General features: G+C 37.1%; 1 protein-coding gene across 1 annotated transcript; it reads left to right on the top strand.

The window, feature by feature from the left end:
* Positions 1–6: 6 nt before the first annotated feature.
* Positions 7–21,814, top strand: TRA2A (transformer 2 alpha homolog). Its single transcript, XM_036863126.1, has 8 exons — positions 7–222; positions 11,051–11,184; positions 14,931–15,096; positions 16,563–16,751; positions 18,900–19,015; positions 20,104–20,229; positions 20,694–20,761; positions 20,930–21,814. Exons 1-8 carry the CDS (start codon positions 187–189, stop codon positions 20,938–20,940), a joined length of 846 nt encoding a protein of 281 aa, XP_036719021.1. The 5' UTR covers positions 7–186; the 3' UTR covers positions 20,941–21,814.
* Positions 21,815–22,110: the final 296 nt, after the last annotated feature.

Here is a 22,110-nt window from a genome sequence, read left to right as displayed (position 1 = left end):
GCCAGAAGGTTTCTGGCGGCACCGGCGCCATTTTGCCGGAGCCTGCGACCGAGTGGGAGTGGAGTGGAGCGGCTGTTGTTGCCGACTCTTTCCTCCTCCCCACGGTCCAGTCAGCTGGTTGATTAGGCCATCGGCCCTCAAGCCGAGACCTGTCTCTTATTTAGTTCTGGGGAGTGCCTGGCCGACATGAGTGATGTAGAGGAGAACAACTTCGAGGGCAGAGTGAGTACAAAGCCGCGGGAGCCGTCTTCGGCGGCGGCCCGATGCTCGGGGTTTCTCTGGGACGAGCGCGGTCGGGCGGGGTTGCGGGGAGTTCTGCGGGGGCCCGCGGGGAGCAGCCTGTGGAGCCATCGAGGTCGCTTCTTCACATCCCAAGATGGCTTCTGGGTTACACTCTTGCCCCAAACACCACGGATAACCTCCCCTTCCCCCTTTCTTTGGAGACTGATAGCTGGACCCCTGGGTCCGATTTCCCCCAGCGGTGCGCCCTGCCTTCTCCCCACCCCGAGGCTTCCTTATCTCTGTTCCGAGGTGTGGGTCCCGGTGGGGCGGGAGGAGACGGCAGGGAGGTCCCCCCGGCTGGATAGTGGTAGGTGCTTCCTGCGGTGGCGTTTCTGGCGACCCCGAGCATCGTAGAGGGTCTCGGGGTCGAAAGTGCGCGGGGCTGCTGTCCGGGCGGGGAGAAGCTGGCGTGGGACTAGCTGGGGCCTGTGTCTCCTTGGCTCTCTATTGCAGTGAGCGGCCGCGTCTCTGTTGGAACCGGCGGCGTTGCGTCTATAAAGGCGAAAGCCTTGAGGTTGAAGGTGGGACGAGCCTAATGAAGTGGTTAGTCAACGACCGCACCGACCCTTAAGCGTTCTTAAGACGAGAGCTGTGAGGGGAAAACTACGCGAGGAGCCCTTTTCCTTTAATGTCCCTTCTGCTTTCCTTTCACTTCAAAATGAATGTGGAAATGCTGTAACGGCTTATTTTTCTAATTCCTTGATGTTGGGCTTTTTTTTTTCTTTCTCTTCTTTATATCTCACCTTCTAATGCTTTTCTTCCTATGATCTTTCACCTCAACACTGACCACTCCTTTACAGGTTTTTACGGTAAAAAAAAAAACAAAACAAAAAAGGGAATCTTCTGTCTTAATCTTACATAACTGAACAAATTTCATGGCTCAGTATTTTTACAGTAGTTAATGCTATTTTCTTAACTCAAAACGTTACCTGAAAATTACAGGCCTTCTGTCTTCCATTTCTCTTCTCAACCCATCGTCCAGCAAAGAGGGCTCGAAGTTTTTCATTATTTTGGATGTGATGAATATAAACATCACAAAGATACGTTATCCTCAGCTTAAAGATACTAGAACGTTTAGCAGTGATTGGGTTATATTTCCGAAGTTACCCTCGTAGTGAAAATTGATGTGAGCTAGTGTAGAACCCTGAAAAGAAAACAGTCCCCAGGCAGCATTTTCCGGCTCTTGTGTTGGCATTCTGGTCACTAGGGGAGACTCATAAAAAACACTTTAGGTGTATGCTGGATGGAATGAGTTTTTTCTTTTTTTTAGAAGTTCATAAGATAAGCATCTGGAACCAGACAGTTAAATCAGAAGGTCAATTTAGGCTTTTCTTTTTGAGGTTAGAGACAAAGCTATCTTTAATGCCTTTAAGATTGGATTTCTCTAATAAAATCTGGAGCGTAGATATTAATGAATAGTTGAACCTGCTCATTTTTTAGGATGGAGTATTGATTGTCCCAACAAAAGTTTTTAAAATCATGTAATGTTATTTAGGTGGTAGTTAGTCATAAGCTGCTTCTTGTTTTGAAAATGTTAGGTAGTTATGGGAAGAAATTTTGCTGTCAATCTTCAGTTACCGTCAGTACAGTTTTGGGCAGTTAATGTTTATTTTGGTTTGTGGTGAAGTGAAGAGGACTACTGTTTTGGACCTTGTTTTCCTTTAGGTTCTTATTTTTTATGTAGTCATCAGGTTGAATTTGTCTAGTTCTAGATAATTGTTACCTTACCCATCTGAGAAAGAAAGAAATGTAAGATTCCCACCCAGTTTTAAGCTAAACTGCATGTAGGCATTAACAATTTATTTTAGTAGAAAAAGGTTTTTACCTTTTCCTCTTCTTTTAGAGTGTTTGTGGTCATAGAAAATATTTTTTCACATGTGATACCCAGATGTGTTTTAGTATTAATGAACTCCAATTGTGTAATAAATACATTCACCTGTTACTTTTTTTTTTTTTTTTTAGGTTGAGGTATTTGTTTTTATTCATAATTGGGTGAAGAATTAAAATGCCAGAGACTTTTCTGAGGGTGCATGTTTTGTTGTTGTTGTTGTTGTTGTTCTCTTAAAGCAGTTTCATATTCACCAGTGCTTTTGGTTTTTAAACTATAGTGATCTTTTATCAGCTAACCACAAACCAATTTAAAAAGGTTTTATAGAATACAGTTGTTATGTTATCTTTTTTTTTTTTTAATTTATTTATTTTTGGCTGCGTTGCGTCTTTGTTGCTGTGCGCGGGCATTCTCTAGTTGCTGCGAGCGGGGGCTACTCTTCCTTGCGGTGCGCGGGCTTCTCATTGCGGTGGCTTCTCTTGTTGCGGAGCACGGGCTCTAGGCACGTGGGCTTCAGTAGTTGTGGCACGTGGGCTCAGTAGTTGTGGCTCAGGGGCTCTAGAGCGCAGGCTCAGTAGTTGTGGCGCACGGGCTTAGTTGCTTCGCGGCATGTGGGATCTTCCCGGACCAGCGCTTGAACCCGTGTACCCTGCATTGGCAGGCAGATTCTTAACCACTGTGCCACCAGGGAAGCCCTGTGTTATCTTTGTATCTAAATGTAGTAACCTTTTAGAGAGCCTCAGAAAAAGGATTTTCAAATGATGTTTCTGAGGTGTTTTAAGTAGTTATTATACTTCAAACTTTTTGACTAAAACAAATTAGAGAAAACATTGATAGGCCAGTATTCAGATTTCATTTGCTTTATGTACAGAATAAACAACACATTTTAACCCCATCTTATTGAAAAGATATTTAAAATTAGAGGGTAAGTTCCTAGAGACTGCGGAACATATTAAAGAAACAGGACTTGTACTAATAGTTCCTACTTCTATAGCATTTTAGGATCTCCTCCCCTCCCCGCCATCTTTGACATATTTTCTCATATACTGCTCATAATCTTGCAACGGCTGGAGAACTCTTAGCATTTTAAGAAATTAAAAACTGAGGCCCAGAAGACCATGCAGCCAGAAATCTGTACAAGTCCCAGTCCATTGCTCATTGTATACTTAAACTATGCTGTGTATATTTTGATTACTTTTTTTAAAGGAGTACAGTGCACTTCAGTGTCTCCGAGCCATTAATGGAGTTTGCTAAAAACAATGACAGGAGCTTAATTTTCCATTATATATTAATATTTCTTGCATTTTCAAAGGACTGGAGTAAGAGAGCTTTAGGAAAGAAAATGTAATTGGCTGAATTTTGTTATAAGTAACCCTAACAGTTAACCAACCAATTTCCCTTCTGCCTGGGGTGAAACTGTTGAGCATCCGCTACCTTTTTAGTAAAGGCCAGATGTTCTTGAGGGAAAGAGAGCTTCGAGTCTGATTTGAGATGACTGACAGCTCAAATCTGGGTAAAAGTAAGTATATAATCAAGTGCTGTGTGATAGAATTAATAAGGAATTCAGAAAATAAAGCTGAGCAGTTTTGTGAGCTTAGAGAAAAGGGAAAGCTTTATCTAGTATGTAAAACTTATGCTGGACATTATGATAAGGGAAATACAAATATTGATTATAAGGATGAGACAAGGAAGAGGTTGCTGGACTAATGAGACGTGATAGATTTGACTGTGTAGTCAGATAATGGAGGATTTTGAATTTTAGATTTAGGAATTTGGACTTAATCCAATATGCAGTAAGGAGCCATCTATGGATTTTTAATTCTGGGAGTGGCGAAATGAAAGGAATTTTAGCAAAGAACAGAGACTAATATAGGAAGAGCAGCAGGGCACACTTGAAATATTTAAGGAAGGAGCTTATGAAAAATCTGATCTAAACTGGACAGCAGTGGGATGTAAAGAATGAGCGAGACATTTTTAAGGGATCCAGGAGAATAGTGGTTTCATTAAAATAGCAATAAGTAGGTCCATTAAAGCAGTTTGCTTGGGACATGTATATCAAGTTAACAGAAGTTTAAGCGGAAATGTCTTTTGGAGCTGGGAGTGAGGTTGGCACTTGATCTATGACTTCGAATGTCATCTTCAGAAAAAGAATACAACTTCAACTAAAATTCAATCTCAAAAAAATTTAGTGTCCTTGATAGAAATTAAGGGGAACAGAAATTAAGACTTTCTTGTTATTTTACTTATTCCCCTCTACCCCTAATTTTTTTTTTTTGAACGAAACTTAGAGAAACGTTAAGTCCAATTTTTTTCTTTGACAGTGACCCAGTGCTCTTTAATAGAGGTTAAGGATTCGCTATCTTATAATTCCACAATTGTCTATGCTTTGTAAAATAGTTCAGAATAGTTGAAGAGGAAGGATAGTACTTATTCTGGTGTCCTTTTTTCAGAGCTTATTCTAGCTTTTTGAGTAGCTGGAATATTTTAAAGAGACTCCTTAGTGTTCCCCTTCTTAATATATGAGATGATTACCTGGATGATAAAAGTGAAGAGCAAAACACAAATTCATCTGTATCAGTTTGGAATTTAAATTTGTGTGTGTTAAGATATTTTGTTGAAGAATAGCAGAAATGGGGGAATTTTTGTTTTTTGGGGTTTTTTTGCTTCTTTGAACCCTGGTTTGTAATAATAATGGGGGTGATGGCTACGCCATTAAAAACCCAGCTTGGTGACTGGCTCCTTTTTAAAAAAAACAAAACAACCCTATCTTTTCTTTTTTTTTTTTTTTTTTTTTTTTTTTTTTTTTTTTAAGAATACAATTAAGATTGAATCCCTGTTACAGATTAAGAATGTTAGCACTTTAGCTTAAAAAAAAAAAAACTTAGTTCAGCTTCTTCAGCAATTTAATTTTATATATCTCATCAATCTGTTGCAAAAGGGTAAGGCTTCCTTTTAGTAGGAGTGGTATTAAACTTGGGGGATAGTCTTATGTGTCTTGGGTTTAATTTTTTTCCCTAAAGTACTATGGTTTATCCAGTTTTAATGCTTTTTTATTCCCCCATCCATTTAAGCAGAGAATTTGTAAAACTTGAGACGTTTTAACACTCAAGTTTTTGTATTTGAGATTCTTTCACTGAAGGGTGCTAATTTGCTCAATATAAGCAGAAGTTGGGATTTTTAAAAAGAGCAGTGCAACTAATCATACCCATGGTGCCTAACTAATTTTACAGATTTGTCGTAGATACATTTTATGATTTGTACCATTCCTAAAACGAGTATAAAGAGTCTTGGGATCTGAAAGAATATCAAGAGATTTAAATATTTAAGAATGAGAGTCGTTAAAAAAAATACAGATAAACTTTGTTTATGGACTTAATTTTGTAAATGAACTGGGGTTACTTACACATGGTATAGTGTGTAATATAACAGGTGTGAAATAGCCATGAGTAATCAGCATTTTTAGTTTTTTAGAACTTGTGAACAGTATGAAAACCTCTTTGATAGCATCAGTGGGTGCTCAGGCATCAAGTAACTAACCCTGGGACCTTTATAAAAGGTATATATCCACAAGCTGAGTGAATTAATACTGATTATTTGTTCACGTGTCATAACCAATTTAGTAGGACTGAAGTGGAGCTGAGAAAATGGTAGCGATCAGATGGGGAAAAGAATCAATAAACACTAAAAAAAGAAAAGTTGAGAAGGGAATAACTGAAGGAAGTGTGGTTTCCCCTCCCTCCTTTAAGTTACTGCTGTATGTAGTTCTGTATAATCCTTATTGTCTCATGATTTTCACAAAAGTGTGAGTGACTAGGCCTGACCAATCTGAGGTAGAAGAAAAGTTATGATTTTTTTCCTTGAAACTAGACCCTGTAGTCTTACTTATTCGATTTGTAAATACTCCATGACATTAGAAGATGAGAACATAAGTAGGGAATTCTGTAACAGGTTCTTAGTAGTTTGTTTTAGTATAGTTAAACCACTTTAGTCTTCTTACACTTGTTTCTGTACCTTTGAAGTTGCCACTTATACACTAGCTTTTTGGACATTACAGTTGATCATGGCATATAAGCCGGCCGGTTTATGAACCACATTTAAAATTTGTACAGAAGGGAATTCTCTGACAGTCCAGTGGTTAGGACTCCGAGCTTTTACTGCTGAGGGCGAGGGTTTGATCCCTGGTCAGGAAATTAAGATCCCGCAAAGCCCTGTGGCACAACCAAACTAAATAAATAAATAAATAAAATGTGTGTAGAAGATTTGTAGATTTTACAGGTAAGTTCACAGTGTGACATGAGTTTAAATTTGATTAACTGCCAATTCCTTAATAATTTGTCTAACACATTGCCAAAATTATTCCAAACTCTAGAGGATATAAAGACATACAAGTTGGAATGTGTGAGCCTTTGTAGATACAAAGACCACTTTAATCTTACTTAGAATGCAGCATACTGGTATGACTTTAAAAAAGGGGAAATTATCATTTAAAAATAGCTAATGTTATGAGCAATCAGTATTTTCTTTTTAAGAAATTGCTCTAATACCAGTTATGGATTAAAAAGAGAGTGGAAGTATTTCTTTTACAAGCTTAAGGATGAATCTGTAAAAGAAGCAGTCTATCATACTCGAAAGGAAGGAGGCAGAACTGCCATTTCTGTAGACTGAAATGAAAGAATTGAGTAAACACAGAAGGTTTCCCTCAAATCCTAAAGAATGAAGTTCTTAGTACAATAAATATAAGTTATTTGGGTAATTTAAAATCCTCCCCACCCCCACATACAGTTTACCTAAATGCACTAGTATGTTTCTGTGGAAATCTCCAATTTTACAAAGTAGTAGGAAAATATAATTTTGAGAATTTGTTTTTAAAGCTTATACTATATTCATATAGACTTGAATTTCTGTAAACTTGGCACTGTTACTTGGCATTTGCCTTGCCCCAATATTAGAATGGGTTACAGCATAGCATTTATATTGGTGTATTTTAATGGGCTTTAAGTATTGAGCATACATATGGTCAGAATTTTTTTCCAATCTATAATATACTAGCTGTATTAAAAGACCCTGCAGTTATTTTTTGCTGTAGGAATCGTTCATGTTCGACAACATGAACATATTTAATAACCTTTCTCCTGGTTTAAAAAATAGTACATGGTTATACTATTTTTATACATAGAAAGATAGTTCTTTGCTTGTATTGGATACACTATAGTACTTTCTTAGGAATTGTAGTTAGCGCCTTTTTATTTTTGGCTGTGTCCTTCAGCTACCACCAGAGGCATCTTGTTGATAAAAAATAGTTCAAAAAACAAACGGACACTATTTAAGCAGGTAATACCGTGAGAACTTTCTGCCTAGCTCCTGGTTTATAGTAGGTAAGGTAGACTGGAAGCCTCAAGATATATTTCTGTTAAAATTCGTGATATGATTTGGTTGAGTCATTAATTTGCCCATTTCAAGTAGGCACTATATATTTTTTTAAAAAAATAAATTTATTTATTTATTTATTTTTGCCTGCGTTGGGTATTCGTTGCTGCGCGCAGGCCCTCTCCAGCTGCAGCGAGCAGGGGCCACTCTTCATTGCAGTGCGCGGACCTACTGCGGTGGCTTCTCCCGCTGCAGAGCACGGGCTCCAGGCACACGGGCTTAGTAGTTGTGGCTCGCAGGCTCCAGAGCGCAGGCTCAGTAGTGTGGCGCACGGGCCTAGATGCTCCGCGGCATGTGGGATCTTCCCGGACCAGGGCTCGAACCCGTGTCCCCTGCATTGGAGGTGGATTCCCAACCACTGCGCCACCAGGGAAGTCCCGACACTATATTTTTAATGGTTGGTGGGTCTAGATGCAGGTTACTGAAGAATTTGCAGAACTTCTTGACTGGACAGCTTTAAGAGCAGCTTAAGTAGTCTCTAGTGAAACAGGACAGATAACACCCCTTCTCAATATTTATTTTTCTCTTCGCAATTTCAATTCTGTTTACAAATTCTGAATAGTTGTATGAATTTCTTTGGAAAAAGTTGAAATTACCATTTCATAATGAAGACAAGTCAAAGGTAGAAAAGGATAATCTAGCATTTGTCCATAAAGGGCTTATGGTTGCCTGATTTCCAATGCACAGTTTGGTGAAAGTGGCATTCATTTGGTTATCAGCCTTTGAGGAATGTTATTTTAAAATGGTGAATATGACTATGTGTGTTTGAAGACTAAACTACCAGTTCTTTACAGTGACAGGCCGTTTGTTTGGTATTATAGTAAAAATAATTATGAAGATTAAAAGTTTTTTATGCTTTGTAGTTTATTCTTTAAGTTTACTGACAGTTACTGATTTACTTTTTAGATAGATAAGTCACTAAATTGCTTTTGAAAGTTAAAATTATTGACATCTTTATAAGTTAAAGGGAAGTTACTCTTTCTTAATCTTGAATGATTCCAGGAAAAAAAAATTTGTAGTTTGAGGTTTCCCTGATATAAAAATTGAAGAGTAGGCAACAAAAGAGGTTAGGTATTTGTGACACCTTGGATAATAAAAAGCAAGCCTTCTTTTAAATTTACAGGTGTCTTTTGAAAAGATATTCTGTCATATCTTAATGCTTTTGTTAACAAACTAAAAGGAAAATCCCATATTTTCCAGTGGGTTGCTATACCAGAAATGGGATTTAAAATTTAAATTTTAAGTTGTTACGGAGTTACCTTGTTAACATTAATACCTAAAAAGTGGTTATTTTCAGCACTACTGAATAATTTTCAACTATTGTTTTTATGATGGAAGGCTTAAACCTAATATATAAAATTTTGATTTCTATCCTAAAAATTAAAGGTTTTAGAGTGTCACAGAACACACAGCTTTCTATATATTATAACAAAGGCTGTGATGATGTTTGTAGATTTATACCAGGGGATCTGTTTTATATGAGGGAAAGCCAAAAGGGAGAGGGGAATATATTTTTACCTAATGAATTATAGGTAATGAACTGGCCTGTGAGACTTCAATTACAAGTGAATTAGCCATACTTTTGTTTTGTTTTTGTTTTTAGTCCTGAATATGCTGCTTTTACAGTTTCAGTGAATGAAAAAGCCTAAGTTGCTGTGCCTGCTCCAGGCATCTGTCCAGAAATTTAGAAAGTATCTGAGATGTGGTGAAAGACTTATTGTAGGTAAATAGATGGGAAAAGCTGATGTTGAACAGAAAGGTAGCTATATATTTTGATTTTGTTTTCATCTGAAAAAAATAAATAGGCAGCATTAGTACTGTCCTTGATGAATAAGTCTTTTGACATTAAACCTGAAGGAAAACTTTAAGGAAGTTGCATGATAGTCTTAATAGCCTAAATGATAATTGGTGCTAATAATCAAGGCTTAAGTGGACAGAGAAACCAAACTGTCCATCCTACTTCGGTCATAAGTGCTTCATATGTCTATCAAATTTTTAAAAAAACAAGCTTTTAATCAGTTTTTTTATATCCAACTTTTTCAGAAGCCAGTCAATTTTCTGATAAAGGATATAGTTACTGAAGGGAGTATAAGTATGCATAGCTGCATAAAATATACAAAAACTATGAACAAAAGAGGTAGGATAAACAATAAAGACCATGATACTAATTTTATTATGTACTTCATTGGATAAAATAGAATTTTTTAAATGGCTCAGTTGCAAAAATACATCTACTACTAGGAATTTACAAGCCAAAGGGGAAATTTTTTAAATTTCATGCTTTCTTTTCCCCTTGGTTTTTTCAGTATGCTTGTTTTATTTCAGATTGTATCTTTCTGGTTAAGTCAGAGGGAGCAAAGATAGTGGTCAAACAGAATCAGGAGATGGTAGTGATTTTACTAATTTTTTTTACTTCTTTGAACCTCAACATGTGTCCTATAATGTGTGAGTTTAGATAGGTGTGTACAAATATTTCAGCCTATGATGCTTTGCTTTAACTATATCTTGATATCTTAGCATGGCTTAGTGAAAGCTTATTTTAAGATCACTGGGAATCTTCAGGTTATAAATTAGTGAAAACTTAAGGCATAGGTGGGGGGGTTACAGTTTGTTAGAGTTATGTTTGAATTAAGTATTTATATTAAAATTGTTCACGTTTTAGGAGCTAGGATGAAACATGAAAGGGGAGGAGGGTGAAGAGTATGGTAAAAACATTTAGAGAAATTCAGTAAATTCTCTTTAATTGTTAGAAACTAGACTTTTGAACAACTTTAAAGATTATAAAATTGTTTTTTTAATAAACTAGTTATTTGCACTTTACCTGCTGGCTTTTCCATTTGGTAGATAACATTCTGAACTCCAGCAGAGTTTTATAATCCCCACGTGCTTAAATATACTAAATGTTCTTTTTCCATTAAGGTTAATGTTCGTGAAGAAATTGAAGAGTTTTTTCCAAGAATGTGGAAGATAAATCAAGATAAAAGAAGGCTAATGAAAAGTATTAAAGATCAGAAAATTAAAATTGAATGGGGGAAAAAATTGAACAGAAGATTGGTCAGATAGAAGCACTTGAATATTTTTTTTTAAGGCTATTTTGAATTGTTTGAATTGGGGAAGAATACACGAAGTATGAAAAATGAAAAACTCAATGAAGAATGAAGAGAAGTAGAAAGCAAGAGTGAAGTAGAATTAAAAGAATCTGGAAGAATGAATGGGTCCTAGGTTAAGTAAATGTATGGTTTATGTTCCAGTGTCTGTATGATCAAGTTGTAGATGAATTTGCATGATTACTTAGTTAATAGAGAATTGGTGATCTGGTTCAAGTAGGGAATTATTGAGGACAGTTAGCAGTATTAACAATGGGTTATTAATGAGCTGAAATTTTTTCTGGAGGGTGTTGCCTAACCATTTGTTTTTCAGGAGCAATCAATATAAATAATTACGGTACTTTAAATGTTAGGTGTTAGGCATCTACGTGACCAGTGCCATTTGTAATACTGTCTTCTTTGTTAGGAGTCTCGCTCTCAGTCAAAATCTCCAACGGGAACTCCTGCTCGTGTAAAATCGGAGAGCAGGTCAGGATCTCGTAGTCCATCAAGAGTTTCCAAACACTCTGAATCCCATTCTCGATCAAGATCAAAATCCAGGTAAGTGTGTTTAAAATAATATGTAAGTATGTTTAAGATGCTTTTCTTGGATTTTTCAGGGCAAAGTGGTTTTTACCAAATCCCTCATATTTGTTGCATTTTTTGTGGAAATTTCACTGAAGACTCAAAATCATGAAGTTGTCTTTTTCTTTAAGCTGTGGTTTAGAAATGAATGATACGTAATAGATACAAAGACTTAGATAAGGTAGAATCTTCCCTTAGTCCATTAATCTATCTGATGCTAGCTTTTAATACAAATTAAATATGTGTTGTTTGATTTAAATGTGCTTGGCATTTGAAGGTTAATGTTTGACTTTATTTTAATAATATTTGCACAACAAAAAGGTAATTTTCTCCATTGGAGACTTGGTATGCAGTTTAGTGCAGAGGTGGTTGGTGTATGTATGTTGTACTGGTTATCAAAATGATTTGAGAAGATTTTTCAAGTTTTACCTTCCAGCTACATCCTTTACCTGAAGATTCTAACTAATTAGGTCCAGCGTGGAACTCTGGTCAGATACAATTGGCAGGAAGTGGTCCTGGAGTGATTCAGAGCCCCAGCCACTACCACTTACACTGATTAAAACAAAAACTCTAGTGAGCCACTGCAGGGCTCACTGTATCAGATGTCCCAGGTGTACTGGTGTGCGGAAAAAACAGTGAAAAACAACCTGGGACTTCCCTAGTGGCGCAGTGGTTAAGAATCTGCCTGCCAATGCAGGGGACACGGGTTCGGGCCCTGGTCCGGGAATATCCCACATGCTGCGGAGCAGCTAAACCCGTGCGCCACAACTACTGAGCCTGCACTCTAGAGCTCACGAGCCACAACTACTGAAGCCCGTGCCCCTAGAGCCTGTGCTCTGCAACAAGAGAAGCTACTGCAATGAGAAGCCCGCACACTGCAACGAAGAGTAGCCCCCGCTCGCCACAACTAGAGAAAGCCCACGTACAGCAATGAAGACCCAATACAGCCAAATAAATAAACAAACAAATAAAATTTAAAGTAAATAAATAAAAACAACCTGGACAGTTGGTTTGATAAGTCATTGTAATTTCTTCATTAAAGAGGTAATTTATGTCTTTGAATAGAGTGTGATTGCAAGGGGGCATGAGACAGAAGAATCAATTAAAAGGCTGTACTTTTCGTGCGATCCACAGCTATGTCTTTTTCTCTGTTGGATCCAGGATCCAGCCTAGTGCTTGATTTGCTAACCACTCTACATATTTAATTGAATCCACATGTGCAGAATAGTGCTCGATAGAATTCAGGTGTAGAAACAGAAGTGAGCACGTTTTCATTTTAGTACTTTTTGCACTTGCTGCCCTTAGCCTAGAATTCTCTTCCATCAAGATATTCTCATATCACTTGATGCAGTTCTTTGCTCTTGTATCAATAGAGAACATTAAATACCATGCACACTCTTTATTCCCTTATTCCTAATTTTTTCCGTAATATTTATCACTATCTGACTTAGAGAAAAGGTAAGCAGTCCTGAAAGCTTTTAAATTAACGTCACTTTTTGTTGCTATAGTCCTCCCTCAGTATCTGTTGGAGGAGGATTGGTTCTCCTGCTGATAACCAAATCCTTAGATGGTCGAGTCCCTTATATAAAATGGCATGGTACAGTCAGCCCTCCACACGAAGGACCAACTGCATTTAAATGTAACTGTTGGGCTTCCCTGGTGGCGCAGTGGTTGAGAATCTGCCTGCCAACGCAGGGTACACGGGTTCGAGCCCTGGTCTGGGAGGACCCCACATGCCGCGGAGCAACTAGGCCCATGAGCCACAACTACTGAGCCTGCGCGTCTGGAGCCTGTGCTCCGCAACGAGAGATGGCGATAGTGAGAGGCCCGCGCACCGCGATGAAGAGTGGCCCCCGCTTGCCACAACTAGAGAAAGCCCTCACACAGAAACAAAGACCCAACACCGCCATAAATAAATAAATAAATGTAACTATTGATATTTTATGTGACAACTTGTCTTATTAATGTTTTTTATTTTTTAATTTGAAGCTATAAATTGGTGCTAAGGAAAATAGGAAATATCCTGTTTGGTATTTGTATAAAACACAGGTTTTTTTCTTGTTTCTCCCCCACCCCGGCCAGTGATTAATTTCTTGTAGGTAGTAGGCCGTTCGTATTATTTTCATTCCCACTCAAGATTGTTTGCCTCCTTTCAATAAAGCTGTACTCTAAGCTTCATACACAAGATTTGTCCCAGTCCTTTCATCATCTTCATTTTCATTCCTTCCTTTATAAGTATCCTAATTCCTAGCAGATTATACTCTTTTGCAATTCTCTAATCTCATTTCCATGTCTTCTTGCCAAGGAACCTTTGTTCTTGGTATTCCTAGAACACTTTTCCCCTGTCTGCCTAGTAAAATCTTATTAAGTCTCCTAGCTTTATTGTTTAAACTTTCTGGCCCTTAGCATTTATATCATTTATTGAATGCCTCATAGAAGTTTTTTTGTATGACTGTCATGACTACTGGTCTGGGTGTTTGAGGATAGATCATATGAATAGTAATAAGAAATGGCATTTTCTTTGCAATAATAGGCAGAGAAAAAGGATTGTGAGCAATTGGAAATAATCAGATAGGAGAGGAACTAGGGAATCAGCAGTAGAGAGATTGGTGAGATGCTGTAGAAAGCTTGAAGAATTGAAGACCATTAGACATGAAGACTATTAGTTTAGTGGGGACTTAGGTTGTGATGGGTTAATTTAGCAGATGCTAGATTGCAGCAGGCTAAGGAAAGACTGGAAAGGAAATGATACTTAACAGTGGAGGGAATATAGGACTATTTTGAAAATGTGATAATCAAGCGATTTTATTGTGATGGTAATGGTAGTTGGTGGTTTGTTTTGTCTTTTGTGTGTGGTGAAATACACAAAATTTATAATCTTAACCATTTTTACGTGTATGGTTCACTGGTATTAAATGCATTCATATTGTTGTGCAACCATCACAACCATCCATCTCCATAATTCTTTTTGTCTTGTAAAACTGAAACTCTACCCATTAAATAATGACTCTCATTCTCCTCCCAGCCGCTGACAACCACCATCTTACTTTCTGTCTCTATGATTTTGACTACTCTTAAGTACCTCATCTAAGTGGAATCACACAGTATTTGTCTTCTTATAACTGGCTTATTCCACTTCGCATAATGTCCTCAAGGTTTATCCATGTTGTAGAATAGTAAAGAATTTTCTTGCTAGTGCTAGTTGACTTTTTTCTTTCTAAAGAAGGTGGAGCCTTAACATGTTTGTAAGGTAAGGTGGGAAGAGTGAATTTAGAAGGGATAGACTGGGAACAAGGAGGAGATGTAGTGATTAAGAGTACAAGAGGAAGAATACTTTTTCCTCTGAAAGGGGAAACGAGCTGAGAATAAGCAGGGATGTATATACGTATAGGTCCTTGGCATTGTCAAAAGTTCAGAAAGCGAAAGTAAAACCAATGAATCATGAACATAATTAGTAAAAATTTACCGTACACATACCAAAAAGACACTTTGCAAACCGGGAGCACTCCAACCAAACATGGAATGAGGCTGAGTGGTATGTTGTTACAAAGCAGCTTATATGGTGAGCAGGCAGTGTCTTCACAGTATTTGGTGATTAAGCTAAATTAATGACCTGGTTTTGTCTGCTCAGGGAACCTTCATTTGGTGTCCATTTGCTTTTGATTTTAACAGCGTTAGCCATTTTGTTCCAGTATTTTTACCTAAATTTATTTCTCTCCAAGGTCGAGGTCAAGGAGGCATTCTCATAGACGTTACACTCGATCCAGATCCCATTCTCACTCTCATAGGAGACGATCTCGAAGTAGGTCCTATACACCAGAATACCGGCGTCGAAGGAGCCGAAGTCATTCTCCAATGTCTAACCGGAGAAGACATACAGGCAGCAGGGTATGTGTTTTTTAAAAGTTAATGAGGGACTTCCCTGGTGGTCCAGTGGTTAAGAATCCACCTTCCAATGCAGGGGATGCAGGTTCAATCCCTGGTCGGGGAACTAAGATCCCACATGCTGCGGGGCAACTAAGCCTGTGCTCTGGAGCCTGCACGCCACAGCAAAGATTCCGAGTGCTGCAACTAAGACCTGACCCAGCCAAATAAATAAATTTAAAAAAAGAAAGTTAATGAAAGCTTATTTTGTATTTCCTGTGTATTTAGTCATAGTATAACATCTTTTATGGTACTCCAGAAACATCCTTGGCTATATGAATATTGTTTATATGCATTCAAGTGTGTTTTCTTTTTTTGACTTTTGAGTTGTTAAATGAAATTTGGGGGCTTCCCTGGTGGCGCAGTGGTTAAGAATCTGCCTGCCAATGCAGGGGACACGGGTTCGAGCCCTGGTCCAGGAAGATCCCACGTGCCGCGCAGCAGCTAAGCCCTTGTGCCACAGCTACTGAAGCCCGCGCGCCTAGAGCCCATGTGCTTAGAGCCCGTGCTCCACAACAGGAGAAGCCACCGCAGTGAGAAGCCTGTGCACCGCAACGAAGAGCAGCCCCCGCTCACTGCAACTAGAGAAAGCCCGTGCGCAGCAACGAAGACCCAACACAGCCAAAAATAAATTAATAAAATAAATAAATTTATTTTTAAAAAAGAAAGAAATTTGGGAAGAAGCAATATGTTCCAAGAATTGAAATGAAAAGCTGAGTTGAAAATACTGAGATTAAAAGTTTTACCATGAGAAGGGGATAGCAAGGAAATAGCAAAAGCTCTGTAGTAATAGTAATAGCTAACACTTATATTGAGCAATGTGCAAAGTTCCTCAATGAAGTAATACTTTTAATCTCTTTTTGAGTCAAGTTACCTTATTATTGATAAGGAAATTGAGTCTTGGATATGTGACATTGAGGTTTGTTTGTATTTAACCATGGTGGAGTCTGCTATTATTTAATGGTGTTTTGAAATCTGCACGTTAATTTTTCAAATCTGGATTGTGGGAACCTTGAAAGATTATCCTTGCTAAAGAATGAAAATTGAGGAGGAGAATCTAATCAGCAATTGCAGATGAAGTCAACATTGAGTACAAATCTATAAGGGATATAAAACATTTGAATAAACTAAAAATATGGCATTAAACTAAGGATGAATTCTTAGGATACGTTCTGAAAATTGCTGGGCTAGGAAGTTAGGGACATTTTTATTCAGGATGCAACCTGAACTATATTCTAAAGAAGGCTTGAGTGTGCTATGAACTGTAAAATATAGCTCACCTGTTTTTTTTTTTCTTTTAAATTCTTGTTTCCAAGTGACTTGAAACAATATAGTCTTTGTGTATTGGGTGAAGTGTTCTAAGCAAAGTATTTCTGTGTGCTTTTATTTTAATTTGGAGCTTAAAGTTAAATAACATCTTTATTCAACAGGCAAATCCAGATCCCAACACTTGTCTAGGAGTGTTTGGCCTCAGTTTGTACACAACAGAGAGAGATCTTCGCGAAGTATTTTCTCGATATGGACCATTGAGTGGTGTCAATGTGGTTTATGACCAGCGAACTGGACGATCACGAGGATTTGCTTTTGTTTATTTCGAGAGAATAGATGACTCAAAGGAGGTAATTTTGTTTTTGTAATTATTTGTCATTTTGAAAATTTTCTGATGTGCATTATTTAGTATTGAGTTACTGTTAAAAGCTGATTGATAAACTCCCAGTTCCATAAACATTATGTCCTCTTTCATTGTCTGACATGATTTAAACTCCAACTCTCAGTATTAGAATTGGAATGGCCAGTTTCACTTTCCAGCTAATACTCTCTGGTATAGGCACATCTTTATTGAAATCTGGCTTTGTAAAGTGTGGTTATGTGTTTGAGTTAATGGAAAAGGTGAAGTATATATAAGTGTTCTCTTTTGAAACCCTTATTCATGCTCCAAGCAAATGATTACATTGACCTTTTAAAAGAATTGTGTTTAGGGCTTCCCTGGTTGCGCAGTGGTTAAGAATCCACCTGCCAATGCAGGGGACACGGGTTCGAGCCCTGGTCCGGGAAGATCCCCCATGCCGCAGAGCAACTAAGCCCATGTGCCACAACTACTGAGCCTGCATTCTAGAGCCCGTGAACCACAACTGCTGAGCCCGCATGTGACAACTACTGAAGCCCGCGTTGCCTACAGCTCGTGGTCCGCAACAAGAGAAGCCATCTCAGTGAGAAGCTCGCACACTGCAACAAAGACCCAATGCAACCAAAAAAAGAAAAAGAAAAAAAAAAAAGAATTGTGTTTAGGTTTAATCTGTTTAATTTTTGTAAGTGTCTAATTAGCTCCCTGTCTATACAGAGCTTTGTTTATTCTCTTAAAATTCATGTACCATTCTGTTCTATAAATGAAAAATAATACATGGAAAGAATTGGTACTTTTTCATTTTTGTTTAGTGCCATTCTTAATTTGCCTAACAGAATGATCCTAATCAATGTCAGGGATTTGAAATAGTGCTATTCTAATGTACTAGATAATGGATTATAGAGGAAGCAGTAGGCTCGCCTTCTCTATATTAAAAGTTCATGGTGACTGAATTAGAAAATTCCATTTTAAGGAATTTTTGAAGGTTATTTGTTAAAGAAATAGAAGGTACTGGCATTTCTTTTTTGTACCATTTTACACGTGACAGTAATTGGCTATAGGTCATTATTGCTCTTTGCATCAACAATGTTTGATTGTGGTATAAGCAGTCGTAATAAAAGAGTATCTTTCAAAAATAATAGATGCTATTGATACTTGGTGGTAGAGGCCAGGGATGATACTAAACATCCTACAGTGCACAGGATAGCCACCCGCAACACGGAATTAGCAGGCCTCAAATGTATCAATAGTGGTGTGGCTGAAAAACCCTGGATGATTCTAACAAAATAATGCTCTGAGTTGAAGGCATTTATGTTATAGACATTCTGATAGACACAGTAATGGTTTTTTTACTGTTACATGTTTGTGATTGGTTTATTCCTGTTCTCAATTAAGGGATAAAGGTGTAAATTTAGAAATACCAGGATATCTGACCTGAAGTGAAAGTTTGCAAAGTGCAAACAATATCATAATTAAACATTTTTTTAATATGAAACTCGTTTGTCTTTTCACACACCTCCTCCTCTTAGGTTTATTTCTGGATAAGATAAAATGAAAATGGCAACTTTACTTAGTTTCTGAGAACGTCTTAAAATGTGTTAAAGTGGTTAGATTCATTTTTGCATTTATTGGTATTAGTACCAAAGGGCAAAGTGTTGTGGAATGTGAGCACAGACATAAAGACAGCACTTGCTGGCAGATTAAGAAGTTCCTTTATATTTGGAGTTCACTAGGTGGCAGTGTGTTACTTAAGGAATGGCTCGACAAGTTTTTAAGGAATGACTTGTCCACTGAGTTGCAGTTTCTGCTTTGAGTTGCTCAGACTGAAGCTAGTTACTGAAGCCTCAGAATTCTGCAGGCTTCCCTGGGTTGTGTGGTTCCTTCTTTATGGCTGTAGCTGCCCCTAGTCTTTCAGGAGAGGCCTGCTTAAGTGTCCATGTGTACGTTGAAAACTCAGTACTATCGACATGCGTATAGCAGGGATTAATACATCAAATCCTAGCCCTTCTTACTTGAGAAAGAAGTGTTTAGAGAATTTTAATTTTTGAAATTTCAAATGAAAAATGTGTTAAATTTTTTGCAGTTTTGATAGTTTCTCCTTGGTGAATTATGCATGACTTTCTGTGTCTGTTCTCCTTTATAGGCTATGGAAAGGGCAAATGGAATGGAGCTGGATGGTAGAAGAATTCGTGTAGATTATTCTATCACCAAGAGAGCGCACACACCTACACCAGGCATATACATGGGCAGACCAACTCAGTAAGATTTCAAGTTTCCTAAGCTGAATTTTAGGAGCCAGAAATCCACCAGAAATGTGTGCAAAATTTTGATTAATCAAAAGATAAACTTCTTTTCTCTGTAATTTGAATTGAAAGTTATTTAATATGACTATATGTATTCTTTGAATCGTTTCATTTCTTTAATTTTTTATATGTATATTTGAACAGGGGGAGAAATTAAAACTATTGAAGTGCATTCCTGGCTATTTTCTTGTACTACAGAAATAGAAAAATATTAAATACTAGAAAATTGTTGTATGCTTTTAAATATTGTCTTAACGTTTGTGTGACCTTGGAAGCCTCTGTGTATATGGAATGGTTTTACTGATATTAATGTTTGTTTTTTAAAAAGCCAGTTTTGCATTGTGTACAACATAAATAGGGACTTTTATAAAAGTTTTTTAATATAACCAAAGGCAGTATTTCTTAAGAGTGAAAGAAGAAATATAGGCTTTCATTTAATGTGAAGCCTCTTGAGAAAATACAGGATTTGACAAGGAGAGCCTACTGAAAATAGTAGTAACAGTGAAAATAATGTCCCTATGATCAGGAGTTGGGAAAACAGCAGGAAAAAGAGGGCTTAGAATTTAAATTCACTGCCAGAGGTTTGAACACGAGACCTTGAAATTTTTTTAGCGCTGGACCTCAGTTCTCTTTGGTGTTCAGGGTTGGTTACTTTTAAATTCTTGATATTTATTAACTGCTTTTGAACTAGTCATAGGACATACATCTTAGCATTTTGGTACTTTTTCACCTTATGGAAAAAAGCACGATGCTTTTTTCACCTTATGGAAAAGGTCTTGCTGATTTGGATAGTGCATTAATAGAAGAGCATTTTATAGTTTGGAGAGTTTCATGAAATTATTCCTGGTTATTTATGTTATAAATATGAAGCAAAAGTAGAATACCATGGGAGTCAGCAAAGAGACGTGGAAGTAATTGGCATGAAAGGGTTATGTCTTCTCTCTCGTCCATCTCCCTTCCATTTTATTTAAGCATCCATTTATATTAAATGATGATAGAAGGTAATCATTCACATTGATGTAGAATTTTCACATTTTTCTGTAGTAGTGGTGGTGGAGGCGGTGGAGGTGGTGGTGGAGGTGGAGGAGGTGGCAGACGTCGAGATTCTTACTATGATAGAGGATATGATCGTGGGTACGACAGATATGAAGACTATGATTACCGGTACAGGTAATGTTTTAACTTATGATTTCTGTTCTAAGTTAGATGATAGTAGTAGTGTTTGGCACTTTTAATTTATGTTTAATGTGTATTAATAAAAATATTTAAAATATGGGGCTTCCCTGGCAGTCCAGAGGTTTTGGCTCCACGCTTTCAGCACAGGGGACACAGGTTTGATCCCTGGTCAGGGAACTAAGATAAGATCCCACATGCTGCACAGTGTGGCCAAAAAAAAAAACTAAATAGATTTTATGTGATGCTTTCTTGAAAGTAGGAAAAATGTTTTTTCTCAAGACCAAGAAAAGAGGTTAATTATCTGTATTGGCCAATACTCTTCTAGTATTGTTGGCACATGGAAAACTTAATAACTTTCATCTTAGGTCCATTATTATTTTGAATGATGGAATTTTTGGTTTGATCTGCCTCGGTGTAGTGATTATGTAATATGCTAAATAATCTTTTATTTCCTACAGAAGAAGATCGCCTTCTCCTTACTATAGTCGATACAGATCACGATCAAGATCTCGTTCCTACAGCCCAAGTACGTACACTTTTGCTTTTGTTGCATTAAGAACCTCATTTCTAATTAATGGTTTATTTTAGAAAATTAAGGTATATAGTGACTGTTAATAGTTGGGAAAATATTAGGCAAGTCAAACTATAATTCTCATTTGACAAAAAAAAAATTTTTTTTTTTACTCTTTTCCAGGACGCTATTGATAAACAGAGCGGTTGCAGTTGAGGACATCTTTTTCTCTCTTTTTTTTCCCTTTCTCTTTTTTTGTTTAATTCTGGATTTCCCCAAGCTTCTAATCCTTCCTACTCCTTAAAAAGAGCCCTTAAAAACATCTTTGGTTTATTTAGCATCTACACTTTGTCGATTGTATTGTTGTTTTCACCCCTTTTATTATATTCTTAAAGATGTAATTGTTGTCATTTTGAGTAGTTAAACATCTTGAGTTAAAAAGGAACCCCCAGTGTTATGCTTTTGTAAATGGTTTTTTGTTTGTTTTTTGCTTTTACAGAAAATTAACTCCTGCCTAATTGAATGAGGAAAGAAATGATCTTTTTAAAGCTTCTTTTGTGTTAGATATTGTATTAGACATGGTATTAGAGAGCTGCATTTACTACAAACTCCTTTTCTAACTTTCTTTTGGGGAAGTTAGTAACATAAAGTAGTTCAGTCATGTCAGGTTTGTCTGGGATGGCATGGAGCAATCAAATAATTGAGTGTAGAAAGTTTGAAGCTATAGAAGAAAACACTTGGTCATTTCTTTTGAAGAACGGAATTTTTGAACCCTAAAAATTGTCGTTTTTTAGAGGTGAAAAGCTTGTGGACTCCTACAAAACATGTTGTATTTAAAATACATTTGTTAAAACTTAAAAACGTAAAGTTTGATTTTTGTGTTGAAATTTTTGAAGTTTAATCAGTGAAGGACAAGCCTTATTATTTATTATTTAGAGCAGTTGTATGCTTTGCTGTTAGAAATTTTGGTATTGGGGAAATGGTTTAAGTAAGCTGTTGTATAGAGTCCTTAGAAATAGTGAGGGGAAGGGTAGTCTCCTTTCAAATAAAAGTTAATTTCTTTGAAAATGGGACTGTCTCTTTATTGTGGTACAATGGGAAAATATAACTGGATTAATTTGGATTTCCTTTTTCCTAACATTTTTGCTTACACATGAATGTATAATCTGTGTCTCTTTTTCAGTCTTGCAAAACCGTTTTCTTTCCTCCCTTTTTTGGTCATCAACTTGGAAATATTGAGAGTATTCTGAATCAAACACTATGCTGAAGGAAAGATAAATAATATGGTTCATTTCTTCAAGGAAGCACACTTAAATGACTGTAATGTAAAGAAAGGGGAGGCTATTAGGCTGAAGAGGTGGATG

Source organism: Balaenoptera musculus, chromosome 9 (genome assembly GCF_009873245.2).
Source record: "Balaenoptera musculus isolate JJ_BM4_2016_0621 chromosome 9, mBalMus1.pri.v3, whole genome shotgun sequence".
In the NCBI taxonomy this organism is placed as follows: domain Eukaryota; kingdom Metazoa; phylum Chordata; class Mammalia; order Artiodactyla; family Balaenopteridae; genus Balaenoptera; species Balaenoptera musculus.
Note: the sequence above shows the minus strand (reverse complement) of the source record. Positions and strands in the feature narration are given on the sequence as shown.